Here is a 23,584-nt window from a genome sequence, read left to right on the forward strand (position 1 = left end):
TTTCTTGTTTCCATTTTTTTTGTTACCATGATGGCAATGCATTGTTTAAACATTCATCTACCGTTAAGATGGACGATGGGATAGAGGAAAATTTGTTCAGTTCAAGAGGAAATCAGCTATACTCTTACAGAAGTTTTTTTTCTATAAAAAAATATATAAAAAAAAATTATAATTTCTAAGAAAATTATAAGGAACAATGTCCTAAAGCTGCCATGTAACTGATTGATAGATAGATTGATAGATAGAGATAGCTTAGATATCCTTATTTAACCTAATTCTTATACAATTTTTAAAAGAAATCATGTTTGTTTAAAAATAATAAATCTGAAAATATAAACACTCATATTTCCATTGCCTACTTTTAAGGGCGCCTAAAAGTACAATAGCAATATAGGGCCGAATTTTACGGTTTTTTTGCGTATGATAACAATTCAAAAAAATTAAAAAAAAATGAATTATTTAATAATTAAAAAAAATAATAATTAATTAAAAAACAGCGCCCTCCTCCTCGATTCTCATAGGTTGCACTTAAGCAGGCCCGAAAATTCGAAAAAATAGTTCGTTTTTTTACAAGTGTTATTTTTTTTGTGATTTTGTTGTTATTGTAATTTATTGTTGTGCTAGTTTTTGTTGTTCTTATTGTAGTTTTTGTTGTTATTGTAATTTTTGTTGTTGTTGTAGTTTTTGTTGTTGTAGTTTTTGTTGTTGTTGTAGTTTTTGTTGTTGTAGTTTTTTTGTTGTTGTAGTTTTTGTTGTTGTAATTTTTGTTGTTGTAATTTTTTTTGTTGTAATTTTTTGTTGTAATTTTTTTTGTTGTAATTTTTTTTGTTGTAATTTTTTTTTGTTATAATTTTTTTTTGTTGTAATTTTTTTTTGTTGTAATTTTTTTTTGTTTTAATTTTTTTTTGTTGTAATTTTTTTTTTCCAATTTTTTTTGTTGAACATTTTTTTGTTGTCATTTCTTATTTCAAACTATAACTATACTATAAATAAACTAAGTATTGAAAACTTATGGTAAGAAACATGTAGTGCATACCATTAATATACTAATATTTACATTAATGTTAAATGTATACATATATGTATACTATATCTAGTTCTTAATATTTTATAAGGTTCACTAAATCCCACCTCTACAAAACCATCAGCTCCACCGATTAACCCAATCCTAGGAAGAGTATACCCGGAGACAATGTTATTCAGTCTTTGCCGTTTGCTGAAAATTAATTAGACTCAATTTGTTGCTCAACCATCAAGACGACCAACAATAGCAACAGCAGCTGCAGCACTAGCAGCAGCAGCGTTTGCTGGACAAATTCTATGCTCATATTGTGTTTAGGGAAATAGGAAAGATACTAACAAAAAACTAAAATGTTTGCGCTTACAATTCTCATGTAAATGCCAAAAGTTTCCACATTGTTAAAAAGGGGACAGTAAGCGGAGCAGGGGGATCCCCTAAGCTAAACAGAGGCGAACGGTAAACATGTTGCTGTCAACATTTACATGCCAAAATGTTGCCGGCCACCATTCAGTGGCGATTAGAAAGCGCCGCCTCTCCCGATAAGGGGCACGTCCAGCTGCCAATGAGTCCGGCCACCAATAGAGGAAATTAGCTGGTTTTTTTTCCTACCCAGCCTGCTGAAAAAAATTATTTAAAACAAATATCTTTGGAGTTATTTTTTCTAGAGGAGGAACTTCGTTTGATATTAAACTATTTGTAATCAAATCTAAAATAATGTACCAAAATTTCTAATAAAGTTTCTAACTTAATAAGACACTGTTTATTTATTTCTTATTAGTTTATTTCTTCAAGTGCCCATATCTCAGCATGTTTTTTGGCTTAATTTATCAGAGAGTTGAAATAAAATCAAAGTGCAGGTGAAAAATAGACAGACAGGTAAGGCAGACAACGACAAACTCGCGGACAACACAACTCGGGCACTTGTTATCCAATGCAACTGCAATGCAACCATCGCAGCAGTAATGCTTGCAACTTGCAACTCAAATAGCAGACTTATACAGATGTCAATTATTTTTGCCCGGAGCTCTAAAGCTCTGGATGCTGACTAGCTCTTCCATTTCGTTGGCAATTTTGGCTCGCCGCGGATTTGGATTGGATTGGATTCGATTGGGGACGAAATTGCCGGCTGAACTCGTTAGCTCACAAGTTGCCAGTTGCAAGTTGCTAGTTGATAGTTGCAACTTGCAACGATCCATCCTAGCTATGTACGTGGCATCGTTGCTGTGGCTGGCTGGCCGGCAAGTCATCCAATTGTTGGCCAGGAAATTGTTATTATTTGTGCCTCGTCCAGGCAGATTGGACGCGAAACTTGGACAGATCTCTCTCGCTTCTTGTTCATTGCTTGCAAATTATAATTGAATGATTGCATGGCAGTCGAGCGATTTGCTCGTCATTTTCCCCAGTTGCTAGTTATGTGGACTGAAACGGGGAGATCAATTGATATTGATTGGGGGGCCCTACTTAAAGGTAAAGGTGTCAAAACTATTGCCTCCTAATGGCCCAGAGATTTTGGATTTGTTGGCCTCTGGCATTCCGATAAAACGAAAGCCAAGTTCATTAAGTTGAAACCAGCTCGGAGCCATTTGAGTTATGGCAGAGTCCAGTCCTCAGCCTGTCCATGGTAGGGATCAAAGCTTGACAACGAATTTATTTAAAGGACAACTTGCAACAAATAAATTTCCACAGAGTCGTAAAGGAAGTTGTAGTCACAACTAGAGAGAAAAATTTATCTAAAAAAATAGTTATATTTTCTTTAAAAAATTTTTATTATTCTAAATTGTTTCTAGTTCAGCTGTTGCATCAATAACCTGAAATATATAGTAGGTTCTGCTACAATCTTAGTAGGATTTTCTTTCAGTATACCACATGGGCCAGGAATGCTGCCTTTGACAAGAAACTGGCCTGTGTAGGAGTCGTGGAGAGCACGTCATTGTCCTCCTTGCTGACGTCCAATAATGCGACGGCTTGTTGAAATTCATTCATCAATGTAATCGATCAGACATGGCCGATTCCGTAGCTTTGACATGCCACATAACATGCTCTTCTCGTATGTAAATGGAGCTTGAAAGAGTCACACACGGACAATGCAACATAAAATTTAATCAATTTATTGGAAACGAGCTATTGTCTTTGGTCTCTGCCAGACAGACAGACACAAGTCTTGGGTCTCGGGTCTTATCCCCGGCTTTGCATCTACACTTTCTCCTCTCAGGTTGATGATATGGCATTCGAAAAGTATTTTCTTGGCACGAAAGCTGGCAAAGGCCAAAATAAATCTCCTGGATTTGGGTTGGGGCGGAGGTACTGCATAGCCTTGTTTTTTTGAGGGGCGGTGGCTGCATCCACCTACTTGGCTGAGTTGTGGCCAAACTTTGGCATTAGATTACGGGCTTACGTTTCGTATTTTCTCTTTTTAAATTTTCTGGATGTCTGCCAGTCAGGACAATGTATAAAATATTGTATAAAGGATTAAATCTTGAAAGTTTTTAAAATTCCAACTAGTTGCCTTACGAAAAAAGAAGTACTGTCACATAAACACAAACATACAATATTAAAATTATATCTTTATACGAGTAGAAACGTATTTTTCAAATCAAGGATGCCTGCAGAATTGATTCCCAAGATTGTTCTGATCCCGGCGTCGGAAGTTACGGAACGGGAGGCCAAGTATGTGACTCGTCTGAATGATGTTACCACTAGTGGGGACCTAGTTAAAAGTATGTCTGATTTTCCATCAAGATATCATGCGTACTGAACCTAAAGCATGCCCACAGAATCCGAAAAGGAGTTTCATCAATTGGAGACCCTTCGTACTCACAACGATCACTGGGAGCATTATTTGCGATGCGATGGCATTCCCAGACCTTATGTGCCCGTCGATGTTAGAACTTTTATTGCCAAAATACGGCATTATGACGATATCGAGGCGAGAAGAGCGGTCAGCTGGACTTTGTCGATAGATGAGAGAAGCATTCTTAATCAGAACATATTCCGGACGGACAAGACCAGGGATAAAATGCGCGCCAACAAGGATAATCCCGGAGCTCACTATGAAAATGATATACAGTTGTGTCTGGAAACCCTGAAGCAAATGGATACAATGCTGGATAATGAAGCTGAGCTGGAAAATTTATCCAACAAGGTTCAGTATGAAATAATGGAAGTTAGTAATCTAAATGTAGGTAATCTATATATTTGGTAATCCATGTGAGTTTTCAGACTTATTCAGAGCTCGAGAAGGAAGTCGATAGCCTTTTCAATCGGCTCACATATCGAATAATGCATATGCAATCGGCTTATATGATGTAAGAACTAGAGCTCTCACAACTAGACTATTTATTATATCATTTTCATTATTTAAGTACTGAAGATAACAAAGTGGCCACCTGGAGCCATCGGTGTGGTCCATGGCAAATGGACTTGTGGGGTCTTTTGAACGTTTCCGTACTTTTCGACCAACTAGAGTCAGTATACCTATTCACAAAGGTTATATAATAAAAGTAATGTTGACTCTTTAAAGAATTCCAGTCATGTTGGCCACTTTTGAAACCACCAAAGTGACTGTCCAGGTGCCCATGAGTATGTTTGCAGATTGCATGACCCTTCGCAGCATTCACACAGAGTTCGATAATTTTTCCCAATATGCAAAAAGTTTTGAGCCGCCGCTTATAACAAGTTCCAATTATCCCAATGCCGGGATATCGGATATGCAGGATTCCGTGATTACCGAATGGCTTATGCAACAGGACCTCCAGGAGGAGACATTGTCTGAGATGTTGCGGCGGCGGGAGGAGTACGAGGAAGTTATGGAAGATATTGCCATGAAGGTCGAACAAGCGGCCAAGGAGGCCAAGGCTGGTGACCAATCGAAAGGACCAAAGATAATAATACCAAAAGCTCCAAAGGAGCCGCCATTAGTTCCGCCCAACATGTTTCCCGATATCTACAATGATTTTATTAGAATAGAGGATTACCAGAATACGGCATTTCTCGACGAGGTTTATCATCCGCGGAATCTCCATTTGTTTCCTAACGAGGTGGGTTAAGGAGGTTGAGAATCCAAAACGATAAACCGACCATTAATTGAATCACTTTTCAGATCAACTTAAGGGAGTACATCATCCAGGGTGGCATCTACTCGATTATGTTTGTGCGGCGACCCGACCAGACCGAGTTCTCCAAGTTCAACATTGTGTGGCACGAGGACGATCGACTGTTGTACACGATGCCCCAACTGGTGGCTGAGACGGGGCGCAATCAGCGTGCCACCGAAATGTTGCGAAAGAGCCGGCCAACATTAATGACTCCGGCGAACGCCAGACTAGAAGAATCCGATCTGCCCTTCTTCCACGTCACCATCCAACTGCCGCCAGATTTGTGCAGGTGGAGCGTACCTGAGGTATGCCAATATCTGACAGAGAACCAAATAGTACCACCTGAACCCAGACGCCTGGCTTCCGAATTGCTCTACGCCGGGGATACCTACAGAGGTCTCTCCACCTCGGCATCTTTTCAAGGCAGTGTTCGGCACAGCACTCGATTGTCCGTGGATTCTACAACTAATATCTTTCGACCCACCATCCGGATGATGCTCCGGCAAAGCCATTTCGAAAGTGTTATAGGAAGACCTTCCGCCACTGTTTTGCTCAAGGAATTTAAACTAAAGGACAAACAGCTGAACAAGCTGGAGATACGAAATTTGCAGAGACATGCCATTCCGCGGATGATCTCTTCATTTAAATTGCCTGCAGACGTTCTCGATGACATGCCAGATCTGGATGCACCCTCTAACAAAAAGGGTCTATTTAAGCGACAGGATGCTGATGTAGTGGCAAAGAGGCCGGAACTGGGCTTTAGCTACGAGGACCAGTTGGATACACCAGAGCGGATGTATCCCTTCTTTCCGCGTGTGGAGGTGGTGCAGCTTGATGACTCTGACGATTTCGAGTACACCGACGAGGACGAACCGCAGCAGCTTAAAGCGGGTACATCACACACCATGCACCAATTGGTCCAGGATCTGGACGACATCAAAACCAAATATACGGCCAAGCCAAATGAATTACTTAATCAGCCCGATGAGCCGGAAAAGAAGGCGGCTAAGGAAAAGGTCAAGGAGGAAGTCGTCGGAGAAGCCCCGCCGCCCACCAAGAAGGACGAAAGCGACTGGCAGGCGAAGACGACCGGCAGGCGAAGAACCAAGCGATCCTTGCCTTTCAAGACAGACTCTCAAATTCGGGTCTCGGAAAAAGTGGAAGAGGTGACCCACTGGACGACAAAGTACATCGTTGATGCAGAGGTCGATAAGGTCACCCACAAGCTCACCTTTAAAACGGATCGCCTGGGTATTATTGGACTCGCCTTTAAGCGGTATGACCATTTCCCCTTCCGAGAATGGTCTCTACAACCCAATGAGGAGAAGTAAGTTGAGGTCTCCTATTAATTCTTGCTAACTTTTCTCCCATTGTAGTCCGGACGAGATGATCTTTGCCGTGGATAGTTTCCATGTACGCATATTATTTTATATCAGTGCCAAGGGAGTGCGTGGTTATGTGACGGACATAATCAAAGGATATGCCGCCAAGCCGGTAAAGTATTTGGAAATCCCGGAACCGATTATTGACTTTAAACAATTACGCAAGGTGAGTTAGCAGGTGTTGTCAGATATATATATATTTTTAACTGAGACTTCCTTCTTAAACAATTATCAACAAATGTCTTTAGATTTTTTTAGCAAAAAACATAAACATATTCGCTGAAAATGATGCCTGCTTCTATATCACAAACGGTTACTATTCACTGAAACACGTGGCTACTGAGCAGCATACCTACAGAATGATGGCCCTCCACTGCAAGAGCATGAAGTTCTATCGATCGAGCTGGAATCGCCTGGCCAATCGCCGCGACATTATAATGGGAATGAAGATAGCCAAGGATAATAGCGACTACTCAGAGGTTGTCGTACGCATTCGACCCGAGGACACCACCTTTGTAACCGTCACTGAGAATTGTTCAGACCAAGAGAATGTGATTGTGCTATCCTATCAAAATACGTGGCGTAATATTGGAGTGAGTATAGCTTGAAATACGAGGAACAGTATGTCTTTAAGTTTGAATTGGCAGCATTTCACGGACCTTCATCAAGCGGTGTGCTCAATGTCTCCCACTGCCTTGGAATTGCGAAATAAGGATACTTTGCTCCTTTTTTACGTTAAGAAAATGCTGACTCAACTTCGACCGTTGAGCTTTTCATAGGATTAATTCAATTTTTCGATATCCAATCTTGTATACATGTATCTACTACGATTCTACCTTTCACTGAAGAGAATAGAATAATAAAAATGCAAAGTAAAATGAAGAAATTCCTTACTAGCCTTGTTTTAACCTTCACAACCCTACATCTACCCGAACATTAAACTACAAAAAAATACATATACATATCAAAACACGATAAACGAACAAAATAAAATTAAAAAAATAAAATAAAGAAATACAAAAACCACCAAATCTTAACACTAAACATTAAACACGATATCCTTATTGGCAAAATGGTGAAAAGAAAATCGCTTGAAGGTGCCGAAAAACTAATCTCTGAATCGGAAATTAATGATAGACAAAAAAAGTACCATAGTCGGCTGTCGGACATAGTCACTAGCTGTATTATATTTAGAAGTTCGAATAAATATTAATTTAAAATGAATCTCCTACCTAATAACCACTACCCGTCAGATGTCTTGGATAACTTCAAGGAACTTGAGAGCGAGAGGGCATTGAAGGAGCGTTGGGAACAATATCTGAGATGTGATGAAATACCCAGTCCCTCTAATCCCACCGAGGTGAGAACGTTCCTGGCCAAAATTCGCCACTTTGAGGAAATCGAAGCAAACGACTCCCGGGACTGGACTTTGTTGATCGACGAAAGGTCTGTTTTGACTCAGAATATCTTTGCCAAGGACTCGACGCGAGCAGTTTTGGAAAAAGCCTTTAGCGACAATCCAGGCTTGTATTATGCGATAAATATTGGCAACTGTCTGGAGACTTTGAACAAAATCGATGTTTTTCTGGACAATGAGGAGGAGTTCATGGCCCTAAGTAAACGACTGCAACAAGAGTTATATGAGGTGAGTCAAAATTTTGAAACATACATCTATGATGTTTTTTTTTAGGTTTATAAGGAGGTGCAACAGGAAATCATCAGCCTTTTCGATCGCCTCGTCTATCGAATATTGAGAATGCAAAAAGTATATATGAGGTGAGCAGTTTTAAAACATAAAACCTCTGTATTTAATATTAAATTATATTTTTATTAGCTCTCCGAGTGGAATTGTGGGCACATGGGGCTATAGCTGCGATTTGTGGCAGATGGACATTTGGGGTATTTTTAATGTTCCCGTAATTTTTGACCAACTGCCGTAGGTTTTTTCAAGAAGTATGGAGATTCTTTTGAAAAATTATCGTAAACACTTTAAAGGGTTCCCGTAATGTTGGCCGAGTTTAATTGCTGCGGTGTTGAGGTCCAGGTGCCAAAATCAGTCCTTAAGGATTGCCTCACCATACGATGTGTCCATACCAGCTTCGATCATTATTCGCAGAACGCCAGTAGCGCTGAACTATATTTGGTCGATAGTATGTACTTGCCCAGTTCAGGCATCAAGGACATGGAGGAGTCGCTTGTTAGCGAATGGATAATGCAGCAGGATATTCAAGCGGAAATTTTGGACGCTATGATCCGAAGGTATCAGGACTATGTGGACACAATGAACCTGATTGCTGAAAGAACAGAACTTGCCGCCAAGGTCGAAAGCAAGGGCGATGCGGAGGGAAAGGGTCGGACTTCCAAGATTATCATTCCAAAGACACCCAAAGTGGTGCCTCCAGTACCGGAGGGCATGGTTCCCGACATTTATGAGGAATTCGTATACCGCGAAGAGAATCTGTATAGAAACTACCTAGAAGTTGCCTTTGATCCCAAACACATCAACTTAATGCCGAAAGATGTAGGTATTTCCATGCGATTAGAGCTTAAAACTCATGGGTATTATTCTTTAGATTAATATGCGCCAGTACATTATAGCCGGTGGGATATATTCATTGATGGTTGTGGAACGTCCCGAACAGACGACCTACCAGAAGCTAAGTGTTCTTCTCCACGAGGATAATAGAAAAGTGCAGAACTTACCGGATGTGGTGTGCCTGACCGATGGTATGGGCCAAACCACGAGCCTAAAGATTTCAGAGTTGACCAAATTCGATGAACGGAACAGCCTATTCAAGTTGGATGAGAGTGACTTGCCGTACTTCAATGTAACGATAAAGCTGCCGCCGGATCTGTGTAGATGGGGCACTCCCCAGGTGTGCCACTTTCTAAGCAGCACCCATAAAAACCTAATGAGTAGAAAACGATCCACTGCTTCTCTCAGCTACTTTGATCACTCAAGGGTTTCAACTCGTTGCTCGTACTTCAGTACCACCAACAAAATGTCCTTGTTGGCAAATGCATTTGCTCCCTCAATGATGGACATACTGAGCTACAGCAAAATCTCTTTTTCTGTGGATAAGGTTTTGCGGCGAAAGGATTTTGAACTAGACAAGCTGTTGAACAAGGTGGAAGTGATGAACCTAAAAAATGCCTGCCTACCCCGCATAATATCGTCCTTTAAGATGCCCAGGGATTTCCTTGATGCCTCCTTGAAGGAGGCTGAAGCTCAAGTTAAGACCCATGCCTTGGTGAAGCGTTTCGATATTGCCGATGCCGTGGAAGAGGCACCTAAGTTGGATAACTTCAAGTTCGAAACCCAAGAAGATCCTGAAAGGATGTTTCCCCACTTTGACACTCACATTCACCTGGACTATGATTCCGATGAGGAGGTTGATGACACTAAAAAGACCGCCAACGGATTGGTGGCCACTTTCGATTCGATTATGGTCCAGTATATCAACAAACCCAATGCCATTTTGCGTCAGGTCGATGCCAATACGAAGAAAAACGTGAAAAAAGGGGTTCTAGAAGAACAGGAACAGGAATTTGTCTTTACTGATAAGTCAGATTTGAAGAGGGGTTCTAGAAAGAGCAAGGAAGGAAGCGACCCTCCCAAGGGTGCAAAGAAATTAGATCCAAACAAAAGGCGCATTTCGCTAAATGTTCCGTCAAGGTACAGTATTATGACAACAAAATCAGACACTGCACTTTCACCTTTTGGCGTTCCATCGAGGGAGTCTATACACAAAAAGCCACGCTCCTCTAAAAAAAAGTTGGCGGATTCTAGTTTCGCATCTTTGCGTCGAGATTATGATGAAGACTACGAGGATAGTAATGGTGACACCGTTGAAAAGGTTCAGCAATGGTCTACTAAGTACATTAAGAACATGAAGGTAAATGCGGAGGAAAACACCATCAGCTTCAAAACCGATCGTTTGGGTACCTTTGGACTTTGTTTCAAGCGATACGAGCACTTTCCTTTTCGCGATTGGGTGCTGCAGCCGAACGAGGAAAAGTGAGTATCCCGTCCTAGATTTATTCTATAGAAACCGATAATATATTATATTTTAAATCAGTCCCAATGAGGTAATGATTAAATTAGACACTTTCCATGTGAGAACTATCTTTTATATCAGTGCGCAGGGAGTGCGTGGCTATGTCACTGATATAACTGATGGTTACGTGGCCAAGCCAGTCAAATATCTAGAAATCAAAGAGCCCATTGGTGACTTTCGCCAGTTAAGAAAGGTACGTTTCAATAAATACATATCGAAGCCTATTCTTTTTTATTAAAATCTTTAGTTGCTTGTTGACAAAAACCTGAACATTTTCGCCGAAAACGATGCCAGCTTTTACATTGAAAATGGTTACTTTTCCATTAAACATGTGGCTACCGAAGAACATACTTATAATGTGATGGCTTTCTATTGCAAGATCATGAAATTCTACCGATCGAGTTGGAATCGACTGGCCCGACGTCGCGATATCTTAATCAATATGAAGATCGCCAAGGACGCCTCTGATCTAACCGATGTCACAGTCCGGATCTGTCCCGAAAACACGACTTTCGTCAAGGTGAGTGAACAGTGCTCCGATGACATTGACGTTGTAAAGCTAACCTACGAGGAAACGTGGCGAAATATCAATGTAAGTTTGATTTCATATATTAGTTCTTAAATATTTTTTATTAATTACAAACCATAGACCTATGCGGACTTAAATCACGCCATTATATCAATGAATGCTTATGGAGAGGATATAAATAAGGAAACCATGCTCTTCATAAACATTAAACGATTCCTGAGTCTAATTCGAATCTTAAGTTACTCATAGTATCTAAATATTCTACTCATACTGATCATACTGACCTAATAAAGTGATTTCTATAAAAATGCCTCAGTTGTCAGAAAACACACAAGGGGTACAAACACACACGAACACATAATAAACACACCCAAAAAAAACACCAAAAAAATATATAAAAATATACAATTTTTAAAAAAATATTTAAAACAGTAAAAATAAAAAAAAATGGTTAAAAAGGGTTTGAAAAAAAGTAATTCGGATCACAAGCCTTCGGTGGAGGTTATCTCAGAGGATGAGTGGATGGCTAGAACGCTAAAATATGTACAGCGCTTGCAGGATCTGCATACGAGTTCGAATTTAGTAAAAGGTATAACAAATTAATTCATATTCCTTTGGATTGGAATACACTTATCCTATTATTTTGCAGAATCAAAAGAGGAGTGCAAGGAACTACTTTTCCAGCAATTGATGGCCCAAAAATGGAAAACCTATGTGTCCTGTGATGGCTTGCCCGACGCCGAGCAACCCTCGGATATTCGGAGTTTTCTTTTCCAGCTGCGTACAGAGGAGAAGATAGACAGGAAAGACGACATTAACTGGGTCCTGTCCGTAGATGAGCGCAGTATTTTGTCCCAATCTCCTGAACGCCAGGACTTCACCCGCCAGACCCTCTTAGAAACTACCCGGCCGGAAATAGGAAAGTTTTATGACAACACCATACTGCGACTTCTGGAGACTCTCAAACGCGTCCAACAGACTCTTCGTGAAGAGGCTACCATCTTGGGTATGCCTGTCAGTCGGGTTTTTGAAATGACCAAGGTGGGTCTTTAAATTTAACAAAAAATTTAATTTCAAATCTTTGTTTTTCAGATGCCCACCGAGCTGTATGCGGAAATAGTAACATTCTTCGACAAACTATCCTACAGGGTCATTTGTTCACCTGAAGCCTATATGACGTAAGATTTACTTTTTTATTTTAATATTTTTTAATAATTTAATTTTTTTTAGAACCAAAGGCTGTATGCTCGCTGATTACTGCTACAAAGCCACGAACTTTAACTTCCAATTGTGGGGCCTGCAGGACGTGCCTGTACGTTTTAATTATATGACGTAAGATTCTGCATCTATAGATTTAATATATTATGTATAACTATTTATTTGCTTAGGCTGCCCTTATTACACGCCGATTTAAACTGCGTGGGAGTAACTGTGCAGCTGCCACTGAGCGTTCTCCACGACAATCTGACCCTTAGGTGTATTCACTTCTTTTTCGACCCGTACTCCCATTTGACCAAGAGCTACGTGCTTCCCGGCGACCATACCCGTACCCCCCTTTGTGGAATTATTGAAATCGAGGACAGCGCTGTCACCGAATGGGCGGCCCAGGTGGACATTCAGGAGGAAATTATGATGAAAATGGCCACCCAAATGAATATCTATCAAGAGGCTATAGAGTAGGTTGAGACAATTATTTAAAGTCCACTTATTATTCTATGTTTTATTATATTTTCAAGAAATATTGAACCCGATAAGCCGACAAAGGGTGCTGATAATAGGAAAGTTAAAGAGAAAACTCCAAAACCCAGTTCCAAGTTGCCAAAAAAGCCCCAGGAATTACCAAACGGCATGGTCCCCGATCCCTATAAGATTTTTCTAGAAAAAGAACGACAGGAGTGCGATGAATTTGTTAGTGAAACATTTCATCCAGACAACATTAACCTGTTGCCATTCGAAGTATGTGATTATTACTAGATTTAAGATCATGATTACCTTTTCCTTCTATTTTAGGTGAATCTCCGTCGCTATATAATGATGGGAGGTATTTTCTCTATGATCTTCCTTCGCAAACCCAAGCACACCGCCTTTCAGAAATTCAATATTACGATGCACGAGGATAATCGGACTTTGCATTTCGAACAGCTGCATGCTGACATTGGTTTGGACGATGAGTCTTCTCGAGATGATTCGAAACGCAACCTTGATTTTTCAATGATTCCGGAGCCCAACCTCCATCTGAACAATGAGGACTTACCCTACTATATCCTAACCTTCAAGATGCCCCTACATCTATGTCGGTGGGGCGAACCGATGGTCTGCCAATTCATTGAAGAGGAGATAGGTGGGCCTGTGGATGAATTAGAGGAACCCACTGAGGATATTGAGAAAAAGCATAAGAAGAAAGCACAGAAAAAAACACGAAAAACCATTGATGATTTGAAGTCTGAAAAAAGGGCCACAAAGACAAAGAGCATATCGGGGAGCGTAACCTCGACACAGCCGTCTCCTCGACTTAAATCCGTAAATCGGCTGACAGTTAGGGAGAACTCCTTGAATATCTACCGTCCCTCGGCTTTAGATATGCTCCGTCGTAGTACTAGCTTTCCAATTGTGCCCGCCGATTTCGTAAAAAACTTCTACCTAAAACAGGAATGTCTAAAAAAAAAGGAAATACAGATATTGCAGCGATACTGCATGCCGCTACTTTTATCCTCGTTTAAGTTTCCGCAGGAGTTTCGTGACGAGGCATTGGCAGACGAGCAAGCTAAGAAGCCAGTTGGTCCAATGTACCGTCGTCGCCTCATAGAAGACGATACGGAAAAGAAAGCCGCTGCCAACGTTTACACATTCAATTACGAGGATCAGGCCGAACCAGAGCGATTGTATCCTTTTTTCCGTCGAACGGCTGACATTATTATGGAAGACACTGAGTTGAAACCAATAGACTCGCAGCTCAATCAAGGTGATGATATCACACTATATCAGCTGATGAATACCCTAGAGAAAATAAAGGATAACTATGAAGATAGTCCCAAAAAGATAGCCAATCAGACGCCACCACTAGGGGTGAAGATACCCCGGAGACACTATTCAGAAACTCCAGTGGTTTCAAGTCGAACTTTGCGCGCCGCTTCAACAACTCGCAGGAATACGAGTCTTGCCTTGGCATTTAAGGGAGACGCTACCAGTACCACCACTATGGGCGTGGAATCGGAAAAGGATATGGAAATGGATTTGGATTTTGATTTAGCCACCGGCGAAGGGACAGCGCGCAAGAGCCGTATTCCCCTTTTAACACCGTCCGCCCCTCCGATTTTTAAGAAACGTGACGAAGTGATGAAGGTCCGACACTGGACAACAGAGTATATTCTGGAGTCTAACTTTGACCAGGAACATAAAATCTTGACCGTTAAAACCGATCGCTTGGGAGACTTTGGATTTGCCTATCCGAGATATATCCATTTCCCCTTTCGGGATTGGGAACTGGAACAGAGTGATTCAAAGTTAGCTATATAATGTCACGGTTGCCACATTTTTATATTTCTTATACATATTTTTTCAACAGTCCTGATGAAGTTATCTTTACCCTGGATAGCCAGTTCGTACGCGTAGTCTTCTTCATCAGCAATAAAGGCATTCGAGGATACGTGATAGATATTCCAAAGGAGTACATAGCTAAGCCCTTTAGGTATTTGGATATCGCGGAACCGATTGTGGATTTCGTCGAGTTGCGCAAGGTAGTAGTACATTTTATTAGGAGTCGTTTTTATATTTTGAAATATAAATCTTCTAAACAGCGCTTCCAGGACATGAACCTGAACGTGTTTGCGGAACTCGACGCTAGTTGCTACATCGACCAGGGCTACTTCTCCATAAAGCACTTGGCGGCGGAGTTGCACGTCTACGATATCATGTCCATTCACTGCAAGCTGATGAAGTTCTACCGCTCCGACTGGAACCGTCTGGCCACTAACCGCGACCTCGTCCTTCGGATGCGCAATCTGAAGGACATGCATGACGGGTCTGAGGTCACGGCCAGGGTCACTCCCGAGTCAGCAACCTTTGTGGAGGTATCGGAAGTCTGCACTGACAACGTCGAAATCATAAAGTTGCATTATCAACCTACATGGCGTAATATTGGGGTAAGTAAAGGCTCTGTTGAAAGGAAGTAGATCCAATACATATAGACCTATTTAGAGCTATACGGACCTGCACCAAATGATTAACTCCATGTATCCGCATGCTACGGATATGCGAAATCGAGATTCCAAGCAGATGTTCTATTTGCATCAACTCCTGCGCGAAATTCGACCTCTGAGCTTCTCCTAGTCTGCGGACGCCGCTAAATTAACTCCACAACAAAATAATAAACCTACACACACAAATGTATACATCTAAATTACTTGCAATTAAACTCAATTGCCATCCGACTCTGTATTTTAAATAGTTTTTCAATTGCCTCGCTTAACTGGCTTCTCTATGCCGCATTGGTTCCGGATTTCTGGGTTTTGTGTAAGAGAGTTGTAGAATATTTTAATTTGTAGCCAAAATGGAATGCCTTTGGGCTTTGTTAAGCTTGCTGGCTGTGTCAATTATCCTGGCAGAGGACCTCAACAAAACTATAGGGTCCCAGCGTCCACAACCTCGAGTCATCAATGGTCATCTGATCACAAACGAAAAACTAGGCGGATACTTGATAGCGATGCGGTACAACGACGAATTCGTCTGTGGCGGCACTTTGATCAAGGACACCATTGTCCTGACAGCGGCCCACTGCTTCATTCGGCGTTACACTAAATCCAAATGGCTGGCCGAGGGCGGGATTTCTACCCTTACAGAAGAGGGTGTTCAGCGCCACATCAAGGACTTCGCTTGGCCCCAGACGTTCCGGAAAAAAACGATGAACATGGATGTGGCCGTGGTGCTTTTGGATATGCCCATGGTTGGTCTTGGTATAGACACCATCCCCCTGTGCTCGCATTCTGTTACCACAAGCACAATGCTCCGAGTTTCTGGTTGGGGATTGACCTATCGGAGGACAATCGAGCCCGAAAATTATCTCAGAGCCGTGGCAGTTCCGGTGATTGATAGGAACCAATGCAGACAAGTCTATCGGCCGAAGAGTGAGTATTTCGATATATAATTTTAATATTTCGAAAGGTAATAGTAATAAGTAACAGGTATCATATAGTCATGACACTTAAATATTTCCCTATTTCTATAGTTCGCATTACGATCAATATGATCTGTGCGGCAGTCTTGGGTGAAAAAGATGCCTGCATCTACGACTCTGGAGGTCCCCTGGTTTACAACAACGAAGTCTGTGGCATTGTATCCTTTGGCATCGGATGTGCCAGTAAGAAGTATCCCGGCGTCTATACAGATGTGTATACGATGGCTTCCTATATTAAGAAGACCATAAAAAAGTTCCTAATGTTACATTAAATTGTTTCAACAGAACATTTAAACGTTTTTTGTTCCACTTGAATTTCATTTTTGTTGACATTTCGAGCGAGACTGAGAAGAACTTCTAGCTATGGAAAAACTTTGGGTCTGCTGTTTGCTAGCTATAGGCCTGCAGTGGGCAGCCATCCAGGGCCAGGATCTAAATCAGACCGTTGATCTAGGAAAGCTGGCAAAGGTGATTTCGCCAATCGGAAGCATACATGGTCGAGTTATAGGTGGTCATCTGACCACCATAGAGAAGCTGGGTGGATACTTGATTGCCCTGCGGTACGATAATGAATTTATATGTGGCGGGGCTCTGATCCACGACCTCATCGTCCTGACGGCAGCTCACTGCTTCATAGGTCGTGACGATATCAATTGGTGGCTGGCCGAGGGCGGCCTTACAAAGCTGACCGACAAGGGCGAGCGTCGAAAGGTCAAGAAATACATCAAGGCCGGTAGCTTTAGACAAGAGGACATGAACATGGATGTGGCGGTGGTGCTGCTCCAAAAACCGATGACCGGCAAGAAAATAGGAAAGCTTTCACTCTGCTCAAAGAATCTCAAGGCAGGAACAAAGCTCACAGTTTCCGGCTGGGGACTAACCGAACTCACACAGGCGAAGCCGGTCAAGGAACTACGAACGGTCACAGTGCCACTTATCAACAAAAAGAAGTGCCGGAGAGCCTATCGAACTTCAAGTAAGTCATAATAGGAATTTAATAAATTGTATTATTATAATTAATAACATATTATAGCCAATATAACGGGGAGCATGTTCTGTGCCTCGGTTTTGGGTAAACAGGATGCCTGCACTTTTGATTCCGGAGGTCCTTTGGTCTACGAAAAGGAAGTCTGCGGAATTGTATCTTTTGGCATCGGTTGCGCCAGTAGTCGCTATCCTGGCGTTTACACGGATGTTATCTATGTGAAGAAGTTTGTTGAGAAGAGCATGAAAATTTTATTAGATAAAAAATAAACGAGTTTAGAGAAAAATAGTTTTTGAAAAATAGAGAGTTTTGTAATCCTAAAAATTTTAATTAATATTTAGTTTTATTTTTTATCGATAAAAGGATAGATACAAAATATACATAAAAACAAAAGTATTATAAACTTAAAAAATATCAGATTGGCTTCGCTTAAATAGATTTTTTTCCGCTCTAGATTTGTTGAATTGGATATGTGCTAATCCACAAAATATTTCCAACCAGTGATGCAGAAACTTTTGGCTTACTTACTACTATTGATTTTCTTTCAGTGGAAAGATGTCCTGGGCCTTAACCTTAATCAGACCGTCGACGTGGTCAAGCTGGCCAAGTTAGTGCAGCCCTCAGGACCCCAGGGCCGTGTAATTGGCGGCGAAGTGACCACAAGCGAAAAACTGGGAGGCTACTTGGTAGTCTTGCGCTACACCAAGGACTTCGTCTGCGGTGGGACTCTGATCCACGACCTTATTGTCCTGACGGCAGCCCATTGCTTCACCGGCCGGCCCCGGATTAGGGAATGGACCGTAGAGGGTGGCGTTTCAAAACTCACGGATCGGGGAATAATGCGCCGCGTGAAGACCATCGTCAAATCGAAGCAGTTTCGGGACAGTGACATGAACATGGACGTGGCCCTGATTCGCCTTGATAAAGCCATGACCGGTAAGAATATTGGAAAGTTGGCCTTGTGTTCAAACCATTTGAGGACGGGAACCTTAATGAAAGTCTCCGGATGGGGTATGATCAAGGAGGCGGGCATGGGGCCTGAAACACTGCTGCGAACGGTAACAGTGCCAGTTTTAGGAAGAAGGAAATGCCGTAAAGATTATAAGCCAACTGGTGAGTTTAATCCTCTAAGATAGTAGTGAGTAATATTGATTTTGGATTTATTTTTATAGCCGTTTTAACTGACAGTATGTTTTGCGCCTCGATTTTGGGTAAAAAGGATGCTTGCACCTTCGACTCTGGCGGTCCTCTGGTCTATCAAAATCAGGTCTGCGGGATTGTGTCCTTTGGCCTGGGATGTGCCAGTCCTAAATATGCAGGTGTCTACACGGATGTGGTCTACACCAAGCCTTTCATCGAGAAAACCATGAAAATATTATTGTAATATAAAATTACATCCTAAAATTGGCAACGCTTCGGGGTCTTTTGTTCGGCATTCCTCGCTTTCATTAATAACTGCGATGGTGATCGGCTATCTTTTGGCTCTATTATGTGTAGGCTGGCAACATGTCCTTGGTAAGGATCTTAAGGAGAAGCCTAACCAAATCGGACCCCGGGTTATTGGAGGTGTGGTGACCACAAATGCAAAACTAGGTGGCTATATGATGGTTTTAAAATACAAAAAGGAGTTCATGTGCGGCGGAACCCTCATCCATGAGCTCATTGTCCTTACGGCAGCCCACTGCTTTATCGGTATGCCCAAACCCGAATATTGGACAGTGACGGGAGGAGTCTCCAGGCGAGGCCTGGATAAAGGAGAAGTTCGCCAGGTTAAGTCCTTTTTGCGACCGAACAATTTTGACCAAACCAATATGCATATGGATGTGGCACTAATGCGTCTGGCGAAACCCATGAAAGGACTGAATATCGCCAAGATTCCTCTATGCACTGGTCCTTTGGAAGCAGGAACCATTGTTACTGTTTCTGGGTGGGGTCTAAAACAACCAGAAAACGTAAAGCCCGAAAAACTTCTTCGTAGAGTAGAAGTGCCGATTATTGACAAAAAAAGCTGCAGTGATGCCCATTTACCAACGGGTTAGTTTCATTTTATATTTTTTTTTTATAATTTATATAATCTATAATTTTTAGTTAAACTAACGTCGACGGTTTTATGTGCCGGAGTTTTAGGACGTCGGGATGCCTGCACCTTTGACTCAGGGGGACCGCTGGTCTATCAAGGACACGTTTGTGGCATAGTGTCCTTTGGCATTGGATGTGCCTCTAGGCGCTATCCTGGCGTGTACACGGATGTGAATCATGTGAAGCCCTTTATCAAAGAGTCCATGCAAAAACTTTTGAATTCCTAATGATTTAACTACAAAATTTTCCATTTGATTCGCTTAAATGGATTTTTGCGGTGGTGATACCCTAGCAGAGGGTACCTTTTCTTTATTTAGCAAGTTTGTTATTTTTTTAAATAATAAGAAAGGTGACTTTCGCTGTATTGTTTCTTTTTCAAGATCCAAAAAAGGGGACAACAGTTTCAGCGTTAATTGTTGTCATTATTTTTAATTTTTTGTAACTTTCACGCCAACACTTACCGATCGGTACTGGTCCTCCAACATGGACCATCATGGACTCCTTTGGGCCATTGCGTGCAGGCGGCAGACGGCAGCTCCTTGATGATCATTGACTGATTCCATAATTGATTGGACTCCTCTTGCTGGGGACCTAAAAGCAAAAATTTATACAAAAAAGAGACTGCCACTCTTGGCCCTTTGCCGTGGGGCACAATTTTTTAGAAACGACTTTGGCTGGCCGTGGACTTGTGTACTTTTACTTTTGGCCCAGACCGCTATCAAAATGTAAATTAGCCGACTGACCAGCCAACCAAACCGACCAACCGACCGAGTTCGCGAAAAAAAAAACAGACAGGCTACCAAAAATTTATGTGGCAGCCCAATCGCATGACTGACGGCCTTTCGTCCTTTTGCGTTTGCGAATTAGTTTAATAATACAATTAATTGTTATTTATAGCTTCCTCTGCGCCGCATTTATCGAAGCTGAAGAAAAGGGTAAGGAACTTTTAGCCAGACGCTAGTTTGTGGCACGCAACACAGACAAGACATATAAATCAGTACTGAAGCTATTAGCTTTTAGAGGAATTTCAGAGATTTTTTTCTTAGTGTCGATCAGGTATAAGAAATCGCAGCCTTACTTAACGGTTCTCAGTTGGCCATAATGATAGTGTTGGCCACAAAAATGATCCGTCTGTTTTGTGGGTGAAGAATCGCCGTCTGACAAATGCTCCTGGTGTGGCCACTATGGAGTGGTTTTTCTTCGTGTTCGTTTCCTGGCTCCTCGCCTCTGCACCTGGTCCTTGGCTAACATAAATATCCCGGCAATGACACTTTCCGTCCCGACCCGCGGTGCGAGTTCGCATTAAGTTTATTTATCTGCTTTTAAATGGCATTCTCACTTGCATATAATTCTCGTTCTCTCGTGTAATGCGCACCAGAAACAAAGGCAACATAATGTAACTGCCGCCATAACAGCACGAAGATGTCCAGATACTCCCCAGCTCAGGGCTTCCACATCCCAGCTCTTCATACTTCCATGCTCCATACTCCCTCCGTTCATCCTACTGCCATACTCCACACTCCATGACTACCATTTACCACTACTATTTTTAGTAGTGTCATAAATTTATGGCACATTGTGGCCACGGAACGGATAGGCCTGGGCCTCCTCCTGGCGAAAAACATGGAGCTGGAGGTGGTGGGGGCTTTTCGGTCCGACATGCAAAACAACATGCTAGCTGGCACCTACTTTGCCAATCCCGAGATTTAGAGATGCCTCGATTCGATCTTGGCCGGTAGAATGTGGTTCGAAAGTCCCCTTCATGCGATTTGCCAATCAAACAAATCAAAGAGCTAGAGCGTATGCGGATTGGGTTACACTCGTTTTATAGATACCATTTCAAATGGTTTAATTAAATGATATTTGGACTAGAAACTTAAAAGATCAAGCTTTCTCTATGTCCCACAATGACGGCTATATCTTCGCCAATTCTCATCCAATTCTCAAGCGGAGTACCTTAAACGATTTCTAGACCGATTTGCCACCATTCTGCATCAAAATCCTGAGACAAAATAATTTTTAAATTTTCTGATGGGATCCCTTGAAAATGGGGTTTTCCCTCATAGGGTCCACAGTGATGGCTATATCTTTCCCAATTCTTATCCGATTCTTAAGCGGAGTACCTTAAACGATTTCTAGACCGATTTGCCACCATTCTGCATCAAAATCCTGAGACAAAATATTTTTTAATTTTTTGTCCATTTTTCCTGATGGGATCCCTTGAAAATGGGGTTTTCCCCTATAGGGTCCACAGTGATGGCTACATCTTTCCCAATTCTCATCCGATTCTCAAGCGGAGTACCTTAAACGATTTCTAGACCGATTTGCCACCGTTCTGCATCAAAATCCTGAGACAAAATATTTTTCAGATTTTTTTGTCCATTTTTCGTGATGGGATCCCTTGAAAATTGGTTTTTCCCCTATAGGGTCCACAGTGATGGCTATATCTTCCCCAATTCTCATCCGATTCTCAAGCGGAGTACCTTAAACGATTTCTAGACCAATTTGCCACCATTCTGCATCAAAATCCTGAGACAAAATATTTTTTAAATTTTATGTCTATTTTTATTGATGGGATCCCTTGAAAATGGGGTTTTCCCCTATACAGTGATGGCTATATCTTTCCCAATTCTCATCCGATTCTCAAGCGGAGTACCTTAAACGATTTCTAGATAGATTCTTCACCATTCTGCTTCAAAATCCTGAGAGAATATATTTTTGAGATTTTTTTGTCCAATTTTCGTGATGGGACCTCTCGAAAATCGGGTTTTCCCCTATAGGGTCCACAGTGATGGCTATATCTTCCCCACTTCTCATCCGATTTTCAAGCGGAGTACCTTAAACGATTTCTTATTTCTAATATATTCTTAAGAATATGTTTATAGTGTTTTGACCAAAATTATAATACCCTCTAAAAGGGTATTTAAATGCAATCCCTAGCACTTGCCAATTAAAAAATCAATTAGGTAGAGCGGATTTGGATTCGGTTACACCAGTTTTATAGTTACCATTTCGGATTTGTTAATTAAAAGATACACAACATTCGGAATTTCAATAGAACGGAAAGGCAAACAGATCTCTTCGACAAACACTTGATCAATAGCGGCATTCTGTGTCTTTGTGTGTATCTGAAAGATACACATGTAGGTTTTATGATGCGCTCACTGTTTCGAGTGTTTGCATGGCTTAAAAGCCAATAAAATTTGTTGTTAATTGTTTTGGTAAATTGAAAATTAGGTTTTGGGAAAAATCATCGCTCAAGTATGCGTGGAACGAGTTCGAGTTCGAGTTCGGGGTTTTTGGGAGTCTCTGGGTTTCGGCTGTATCTGTATTTTTATGTTTGTTTGCCCAGCGCATTAACTTGGCCACTTTTAATGAACTTTGTGAGTGGAACCATCTGCCGCCGCCATTCGATCGACATCAGCATTCTGTATTTGGGGCCCTTTTTCTCCACCAAACGAGACAAATCGAATCGTTTTGCCGAAACCGAGCTGAACTTTAATCGGCTTAAATGTAATTTAACTCATTTCTATGACTTTTACCCCCCTTTACCCCCTCTTCTTCAGCTCTTTCCATTTCTAGCTGGGCCAGCAGAAATCGGTTAATTAAAGTTGAACAAAGTTCCAAGCCGATTTCATGCCGCGTTGAATCAACAAATTGTAAACTTTTCATACCATCGGACTAAAACCAACTCGCGATTGGAGGGACTTTCAAGCTCCCAAGCTGGGGATGGGGGATGGGACCATCATTTGTACTTACTTAAGTGCTTGATCATGCTGATATCATCACCTGGCAACTTTCCTTTGTGCCCTGCGTACCCACAATGCAATTAGCGGGCTCTGCAGACGCCAGGTGGTCTTCTGGCTACGCCATCTCCACCATCTCTCATCGCCGCTATGACCCGAAATCTTAAATCGAAAATCACCAAGAATCGGTAAAGGAATAAATACAAGAAATGTAATTTGTATTACATTTTGGGTGCAGCATGAATGGGAAGTGTTTTAGACGAATATTAGGTGCTCTTCTATACGATTCTCAAGGGGTTTACTTAAGAATAGAGCCGCTAAGAGTTCTTTCCTTGATAAACTTCATTCCATATCTTAAAATTTTTTTTTTTTTAATAATAAAATTAGTATTATTTTTCCATTATATTAAGTCACGAGTGACTTTAGTCTCCAAATCACTATACCCATCTCATAATACCGCAGCCTCCCAAAATTCGAACTGGTGTGTTGACAGTTATTGATCGATGATATTGTAAAT

At 41.5% G+C, this 23,584-nt stretch overlaps 7 protein-coding genes across 8 annotated transcripts; all 7 read left to right on the forward strand.

The window, feature by feature from the left end:
• The first annotated feature begins 3,510 nt into the window (after positions 1-3,510).
• Positions 3,511-7,375, forward strand: LOC108124670 (uncharacterized). The gene is made up of 9 exons (XM_017240441.3): positions 3,511-3,738; positions 3,796-4,184; positions 4,241-4,326; positions 4,384-4,485; positions 4,542-5,058; positions 5,121-6,442; positions 6,492-6,663; positions 6,746-7,090; positions 7,145-7,375. Exons 1-9 carry the CDS (start codon positions 3,621-3,623, stop codon positions 7,274-7,276), a joined length of 3,183 nt encoding a protein of 1,060 aa, XP_017095930.2. The 5' UTR covers positions 3,511-3,620; the 3' UTR covers positions 7,277-7,375.
• A 39-nt stretch (positions 7,376-7,414) lies between these two features.
• LOC108124656 (uncharacterized) lies at positions 7,415-11,392 on the forward strand. The gene is made up of 9 exons (XM_043214186.2): positions 7,415-7,693; positions 7,751-8,142; positions 8,188-8,273; positions 8,332-8,433; positions 8,493-9,018; positions 9,071-10,515; positions 10,577-10,748; positions 10,803-11,147; positions 11,205-11,392. Exons 1-9 carry the CDS (start codon positions 7,570-7,572, stop codon positions 11,331-11,333), a joined length of 3,321 nt encoding a protein of 1,106 aa, XP_043070121.2. The 5' UTR covers positions 7,415-7,569; the 3' UTR covers positions 11,334-11,392.
• A 1-nt stretch (position 11,393) lies between these two features.
• LOC108124657 (uncharacterized) lies at positions 11,394-15,518 on the forward strand. 2 transcript variants are annotated; one of them, XM_017240426.3, is made up of 10 exons: positions 11,394-11,673; positions 11,734-12,125; positions 12,177-12,262; positions 12,315-12,416; positions 12,473-12,760; positions 12,821-13,040; positions 13,095-14,587; positions 14,650-14,821; positions 14,882-15,226; positions 15,282-15,518. In XM_017240426.3, exons 1-10 carry the CDS (start codon positions 11,532-11,534, stop codon positions 15,411-15,413), a joined length of 3,372 nt encoding a protein of 1,123 aa, XP_017095915.2. In that variant the 5' UTR covers positions 11,394-11,531; the 3' UTR covers positions 15,414-15,518. The 2 variants fall into 2 exon arrangements, with proteins under 2 accessions (XP_017095915.2, XP_070136452.1); XM_070280351.1 differs by having other exon boundaries at positions 14,650-15,226.
• An 88-nt stretch (positions 15,519-15,606) lies between these two features.
• Positions 15,607-16,544, forward strand: LOC108124658 (seminase-like). Its single transcript, XM_017240428.3, has 2 exons — positions 15,607-16,207; positions 16,309-16,544. Exons 1-2 carry the CDS (start codon positions 15,634-15,636, stop codon positions 16,527-16,529), a joined length of 795 nt encoding a protein of 264 aa, XP_017095917.2. The 5' UTR covers positions 15,607-15,633; the 3' UTR covers positions 16,530-16,544.
• Positions 16,545-16,580: 36 nt separating this feature from the next.
• Positions 16,581-17,527, forward strand: LOC108124667 (seminase-like). Its single transcript, XM_017240438.3, has 2 exons — positions 16,581-17,233; positions 17,291-17,527. The coding sequence occupies exons 1-2, from the start codon at positions 16,621-16,623 to the stop codon at positions 17,509-17,511; spliced, it is 834 nt and encodes a 277-aa protein (XP_017095927.2). The 5' UTR covers positions 16,581-16,620; the 3' UTR covers positions 17,512-17,527.
• A 198-nt stretch (positions 17,528-17,725) lies between these two features.
• Positions 17,726-18,653, forward strand: LOC108124669 (seminase-like). Its single transcript, XM_017240440.3, has 2 exons — positions 17,726-18,355; positions 18,415-18,653. Exons 1-2 carry the CDS (start codon positions 17,746-17,748, stop codon positions 18,624-18,626), a joined length of 822 nt encoding a protein of 273 aa, XP_017095929.2. The 5' UTR covers positions 17,726-17,745; the 3' UTR covers positions 18,627-18,653.
• A 27-nt stretch (positions 18,654-18,680) lies between these two features.
• Positions 18,681-19,679, forward strand: LOC108124668 (seminase-like). Its single transcript, XM_017240439.3, has 2 exons — positions 18,681-19,276; positions 19,331-19,679. The coding sequence occupies exons 1-2, from the start codon at positions 18,703-18,705 to the stop codon at positions 19,546-19,548; spliced, it is 792 nt and encodes a 263-aa protein (XP_017095928.2). The 5' UTR covers positions 18,681-18,702; the 3' UTR covers positions 19,549-19,679.
• The last annotated feature ends 3,905 nt before the right edge of the window (positions 19,680-23,584 follow it).

This window comes from Drosophila bipectinata, chromosome 3L, assembly GCF_030179905.1.
Source record: "Drosophila bipectinata strain 14024-0381.07 chromosome 3L, DbipHiC1v2, whole genome shotgun sequence".
Classification (NCBI taxonomy): Eukaryota; Metazoa; Arthropoda; class Insecta; order Diptera; family Drosophilidae; genus Drosophila; species Drosophila bipectinata.